Raw genomic sequence first — 6,366 nt, forward strand, 5'->3', positions numbered from 1 at the left:
TATTGGGTAATTAAACTTGGACGGTAAATAAAAAGGAACTTTTGAATAGGTTGAAAAGATGATGTCAGTCTAGTCACAAGGTGCAACCTTAAATCCAGACAAAAATCTAGCTCTAGACTAGGACTTAGGCCGGTTTGTTTCATACATGCTCGTTAAAATCACTCACCTTTTTTAAAAGTTCATACATGCAAATTACTTTTTAGTAAAAAGAAAAAATTAATAATAATTTTTAGAAAATAATTTATTTAAGAATTTATTTATTAAATCAACTTTAGATTTTAATCTTTTCACTGCTATATATATTTTATTTTAATTTTTTTAAATTTTACTCTTTTAAATTTAATTTTTATATCAATTTTTTTAATTGAATTTTTTATCAATGAAATGTGATTCTTATTTTTTATTACTATTTATTTCAATGAAACGTGATTCTTATTTTTTATTACTATTTATTTTATTTTAAATAATTAATTAAATCATATATTTTTTTTTAATTTAATTATCTTTCAACTTTTTTATCTGACATATTTAACCTTCATTATTTTAATTTTTATTTATTTTATTTAAAATAATTTATGAAATTATATATTATTTTTTAACTCCATGCTCCTTCAATATTTTTAATTTATCAAATTTCATCTTTATTATTTTAACAAACTTAAAAAATAAAAATATTAAAACATTATTTTTCAATTCACTTTTCCTGGCATAGCTAAACACTAAAAATATTTTTTAATTAATTTTTTATGATAATATCAAATATTAAGAAATAATTTATTTTTCAAAAATTTACTTTACATGAAAATTATTTTTTAAAAGAAAAATAATTTCCAGTAAATAAATGTATCATAATTGGATTAAGACTTTCTTTTTTGTCTTGACACAATTGGAATGGCCTCACAGACAGGAATCACCATGCCGACCACCTCCATCACAAGCTTGACCTCTGTTCACATGCTCATGTATCTGCACTGTTTTGTTCTGGAGCAGAAAATTAAAGAGGTTGGATTTATGTTAGGTACATATCTGAACACAGGACCAGCTCAAGTTGTGTCTGGTGCTGTAGGCTGTAACCAAGCATATACTCTTGTCATGTATATCCACTGAGGCATCGAACGAAGAATCACGCCATGCAAGATTTCAATTTACAACCTGAGCTTTCAAAATTTCAATCCCCCAAGAATGAAGTGAAGAGAATTACAGCAAGCTTTCATGCCTGCAATGTCTAAACATGCCAGCTAGAAACTTAAATTGAGACTGGACATGAAGATTAGCTAGAGGTTTGAATCATTAAGTATATGAGCATGCCTTGCAGCCAGTCACCTGAACTGGACTAAAATGAGCTTCTAGGTGATGTTCCAGGCAACACGCAGTCTTGAACTTGTGATGAAATTGCGTTCCAGATTCTGCATATCAGCTTCACAATCAATCAAACAGAAAATAAATTAAACAACTTGTAGGTGTAGAGGGATTTATAATATTAAAAGATGGTATTTGAGATTTAATATTTCAATAAGATTAATTTGTTATACAAAAAAAATGTATTATTTTCTTCTTTTCTGTTCTCATTCCTTTAGATGTTTAGAGGAATTAGTTATATTTTAAAGATATTATTTTTATATAATATAAATAAAAATTTTAAAAACAGTATTTTCATGTCTGCAAGGAAACTCTATTTGTTTTCATCGTAAATAATTTCTGAAACACAACTAACTTCGGATGGCACAACCACCACCACAGAACACAATATAATGACAAAACTCTGATCAATTTAGTGATATGACTTCCATCATACTTCACATCTTACATGTTATAGATCTAAAACCAAACAGAGAAATGCTTCAACGTGTCGAAAGGTCACCTGTAGCATGTCACAAGACGGAACGAATTTTCAAAAGATCACCACACATCCATTGCATCACCCAGCTAAGGTGAATACATAAGAATGAATGTTGGAGTGATTAAGCTCTGATACACTCCGCTGAAATCCTGCAGAGCAATAACCTCCTGCAAGTCTTTGACACGAGCAATTATAACTGTTTTTCGTCCTTTAAACATGAAAGAGCACAGAAGACAGTTGAGCAAGATGGAGAGAGACGCATGTTATTTTGTCTCCCCAGTGTTTAAGAACCAGCTGTGAAAGAGAAAGGAAGGGAACTGGAGCGCCACTGAAACAGTAAACATAATAATAAAGGTGCAAATAACGAAAACACAGTTGCCCTACCAACCAACCAAAGACACAAAAGCCGGCAATTCAATAAAAAAGATGACAGGAATGGTGCAGCTAATTATATTCATAGTAGCCCCAAACTGGGAAGAATAGAAGCTCCACACAAGAAGTTAAAAGCCAGTAACTCCATATGCTCAAACAGGGCATTCATAGAAAACCAAACCCGAAAGAAAATTACGAGTCCCTCCCATCCAACGACAGTGTTTCTCACTGTCCTGTGGCCAAACTTGAAAGTTACCTGCTAAAGTTTTTTCCCTGCATGTAAATCGATACAGATGAATTGATAAAGGGGTAGCACAATTAATTTCAACGGAGTCTGGAACTCGAATTTTCAAGCAAAGAATTCTAATACTCTTTAAGTTCAACAATTACCCTCCTTTACCCTGAGTAAGCCTTTCTGACGAGGTTCCCGAAAAACCTCACTAGATTTGAGCCTTTTCAATGCTGATGAATTGGATTGGAAGATTAAAATTGTTGGAACACCTGCAAAACAAGTTTTCTATTATGCTTAAAGACCGTCGGATGCTTAAATTAACACTGTTGTAAGAAGAATGAAGTTTCAAAGATGGTGTTGTGAGTGCTCGCAGAGAAGATGAAAGTGATGGTACGAGGTTGAAGTAGAGAATATAAGCTCCAAGATTAAAGCCTGCTCCGAGATAAAACCCATTAGGCACCGAATGGCTCATGGATGTTTTTATATTCACGAGTCACACAAACTTGCATAGAGATAAGTTAGTAGTTCACTATTGAATAAAAAGTATAACATGACGAAGATCATCCTTTGAGTATAGGCAAGCGATTACATCATTTTGTGAACTCCATTATAGAAGGATGCATGAGCATTTAATGCATGTATGTTTTGTCTCTACAGTTGGTGGCGAGTGGAACAAGGGTAGCACACCTAGGATATAAGCCTTGAACGGGGTGCATGGCCAGTCCATCGAAGGGGATGTGAAGTTAGTCTGGGGAATGCTTGGCCAATCCATTGAGGGGGAAGCAAATTCAGTTCGGAGGGACATTTGACCAGTCCGTTGAAAGGGAAGCAAGGTCAGTCTGGGGAAATGCTTGGCTAGTCCACCGTAGAGGGATGTGAAGTCAGCTCTGGGAGACATGTGGCCGGTTCACTAAGGAGGGGGGCCGAGCCACAGGTCCACCCAGAAGGGGAATGAGCGGCCAGTCCCAGTGCCGGGGGATGCATGGCTGATCTGTTAGAGAAGATAAGTGGTCTTCAGACGCTTGAGTCCAATCTAGCGAGCTATGTGGAGGAACCCAAATCTTATCCCTGTCACTTTCCGACCACTATCCACTGCCATAGGTAGAATAGTCGTTCAGAAGATTCGCAATGGATTTCTCTGGCCAGCCCACGCAAGTTTTGAGCTTTTGACGATTGCAATTAGATGTTCTATGCTCATAATAAAAATTCCAAGCAAAATTATATAGAATGAGTAAGCTGTGTTGTCATCAAAAGTAGGCATTTGATTCAGTACAAACTACTAACCCACTCGTATGATCATCAATTTACGCTGTTTCACTTGAGGTTTCACTAGCAAACACGACTAAAGGCTCAAGCACAGGCAGGAAAGGATCAACTTTAAACAGCAACCACCACGACTGTACTGTGCATGAAAAAAAGTGTTTGATACCATTAGTGCTCCATAGCCAATGTTCTGCTTCGCTACCCTTAAAAGCAGGGATTAAGAAACAGCATGACTCGAGTTAAAACTCCCCTACCTTGTAGCACAGTGTCCTCTTTGCGTTGTAGAAAACAAGCCGACTGACATGAACAACAAACTTACCAAACATAAACTAACCTTGTACTTTGACTCCCCGAGTTAGATGAAATAAACAGGACACCTGCATCACATGGAGATCGATTCCAGCTAATGGTGAGTCACCCAGATATAATCTTGGCATCGCCCGGAACAACTTTTGGAAAAGGAAGCACATACAGTTCAGATATTCTATACCACGAATTCATGATGAGGAATTCAACGAGAAAAGTCACTGCAGCAGGATATGCTAAAAGCTGCATGTGGTCTCACAAATTCAGGCCACAAAAAAGGCTACATTGAAGATGAATATTTCCTTGATATTGGATTTCTAATAGGAAACATAAAAATGAATATGAGAAATACATCATTAAGGATGCACAGGTAACTGAAAACACAATTCTATCTGATCCATTCAATAGCTGAAATTGTCAACTGAAAAAAAAAGGCGAAGTAAAAAACAAATGGATCTGTTTAATAAAATTAAGTGTAACCAATCACATGATTAATAAATATCACAACTCACTAATGTTTTTGTTAGCACTCAAAGAAGATTTCTGAGTCTCTCTATTCATGCTTCCAAGCATACAAAATCAATGAAAAACCAAGATTTTGTGATTTGGAATCCAGAAATCTCTGGGAGAAGGACCACGGGAACACATTTGGATCTGAAAGTGGTTGGCTAGACCATAACTTCTCGGCTGACGTGCAGGTCTTGAACATAAAAACAGCATTTCCAACTGATGCACCAAAGAGCCAACTATGTACATCCCAGAACACTTCAATTGCTAGCCCGTCAACCAAAATGGTGTGGTTCCCCCGGAACTTCCATCGGAGTCGCTTCACCTGCATCACGGTCTTGCAGTCCACACGAACCAAAAGACACGGATCACTGACACCAACTGTGTCGCATTCAATCACGAGATCATGGATATGACCATTGTCACAAAACCGAGCCTTGGTACAGAACACTTTCTTTCCAAAGACATGCTCTCTCTTAGCAACAAAAACAGCATTGGAAGGAACAGGAGTGGCACCAGTTTTCTTGAAAGCTTCTTTTCTCATATCCCCGAGAATGAGAACCATTTGCCTATCGACAACAACAGCAACATAAAAGCCCTCAAATGGTTCAGGCCCAGATCCAAATTTAGCCGATGAAAGGTCCCAGTAGATGTCAATTTTACAAGAATATGCTTCTAAGCACTTAGACCCTTTTCTTTTTGAGAACAACCACGGTTTAATATCAACCTTGCATAAACACTGATTTGCAGAATCATCAATCCCTACACTCAGGCCTTGACCCATCAAATTCTTACTCCACGTTATAGTGATCAAGCAAGATCGGCCTCGAATTCGACATTGATACACACAGGTAACCAAATTCTGTGCATTTTTACTAGTATTTGAAGACGAAGAATCAGCCACTTGAACCCCATTTTCACCAAAACAAGATGGGAAATCTCTCATTTTAACACCAAAGAACAGAACTTTACTACTCCAAAACTCTCTCTAGGACTTCTCGCAAATACTTGCTCCAGAATTTCGCAGCTAAAATGAACACAACACATAAAAACTCAGAAACAGAAAATAAAAAAACAAAACCACAAGTTGACAAAAGAAGACGCTCTTACCTCAAAAACGTATCAGAAATGCTTCAAAAACATCTAATCAAGACTTGATTTTGATCTGGACAAGGTCTGGTTTGATGCATTTCTGCAGGAAGCCATTAAAGAAAAAAGCTTAAAGAAAGCCAGAGAAACTGCTAGCACATCCAAACTGAAGACAAAAACGAGGAATGATGGTGAGTTCTGGTAATAAAGTAACTACTGAGAGAAGCAGACAGAAAGTAGACTTATTTCACTGTCAATGCCATCTCTAACAATTTATAATCAAAATGAAAAATATTTGAAATTTTTATTACAACAAATAAAAAAGGAATACCAGATTAACAAACATGTATACCTCAGGAAAGTGACAGCTGAAATAACCAAGGGAAAAAAAAAAGGGAAACTTTACTGACAAAGCAACTGTGTATTGCTGGAAAGGCTGGTCTTTGAAGAGTACTCTACATAGAGAATTTTTTTATTTTAAAAAAGAGCATCTCTCTTTTCTTTTTCTCTCTATGAATGGATGTGTCTTTCAGTCTCTCTCTCATGACCTTCCCTTTTAACCTGACATGTCCGCATGTAAACGAGGGCTGAGTTGAAAGCTTCAGTTTCATGGAAGGGACTCTCAATCTGAAGAAATTTTTAGGCTTCAATTTCTGCATGTAATTAAGGATTATTAAGGAAGAGATTGAGAGGCCAAGAAATATTTTTTTAGGAGAGAAACGGTTCTTTAATGAGGGGTCCAACTTCTTATAAAGTT

The 6,366-nt window shown here is 36.3% G+C and overlaps 1 protein-coding gene across 23 annotated transcripts; it reads right to left on the reverse strand.

Annotated features, from left to right (window-relative positions):
* Window positions 1–1,063: 1,063 nt before the first annotated feature.
* LOC105131255 (uncharacterized) lies at window positions 1,064–6,053 on the reverse strand. Of its 23 annotated transcripts, none has more exons than XM_011034154.1 (7): window positions 5,631–5,883; window positions 4,198–5,547; window positions 4,042–4,084; window positions 3,132–3,846; window positions 2,613–2,713; window positions 1,862–2,485; window positions 1,069–1,417 (listed from the first exon to the last, which is right to left on the reverse strand). In XM_011034154.1, exon 2 carries the CDS (start codon window positions 5,464–5,466, stop codon window positions 4,567–4,569), a length of 900 nt encoding a protein of 299 aa, XP_011032456.1. In that variant the 5' UTR covers window positions 5,467–5,547; window positions 5,631–5,883; the 3' UTR covers window positions 1,069–1,417; window positions 1,862–2,485; window positions 2,613–2,713; window positions 3,132–3,846; window positions 4,042–4,084; window positions 4,198–4,566. The 23 variants fall into 23 exon arrangements, with proteins under 23 accessions (XP_011032440.1, XP_011032461.1, XP_011032456.1 ...); XM_011034153.1 differs by having other exon boundaries at window positions 3,132–3,841; window positions 4,180–5,547; XM_011034138.1 differs by having other exon boundaries at window positions 1,064–1,417; window positions 3,132–4,330; window positions 4,526–5,547; window positions 5,631–5,884.
* Window positions 6,054–6,366: the final 313 nt, after the last annotated feature.

Source organism: Populus euphratica, unplaced genomic scaffold (assembly GCF_000495115.2).
Source record: "Populus euphratica unplaced genomic scaffold, PopEup_1.0 scaffold103.1, whole genome shotgun sequence".
Taxonomy (NCBI): Eukaryota; Viridiplantae; Streptophyta; class Magnoliopsida; order Malpighiales; family Salicaceae; genus Populus; species Populus euphratica.

Coding starts and splice junctions, on each gene's coding strand:
- LOC105131255 (XM_011034159.1), bottom strand. CDS start 5,466: ATGAGAGATTTCCCATCTTGTTTTGGTGAAAATGGGGTTCAAGTGGCT.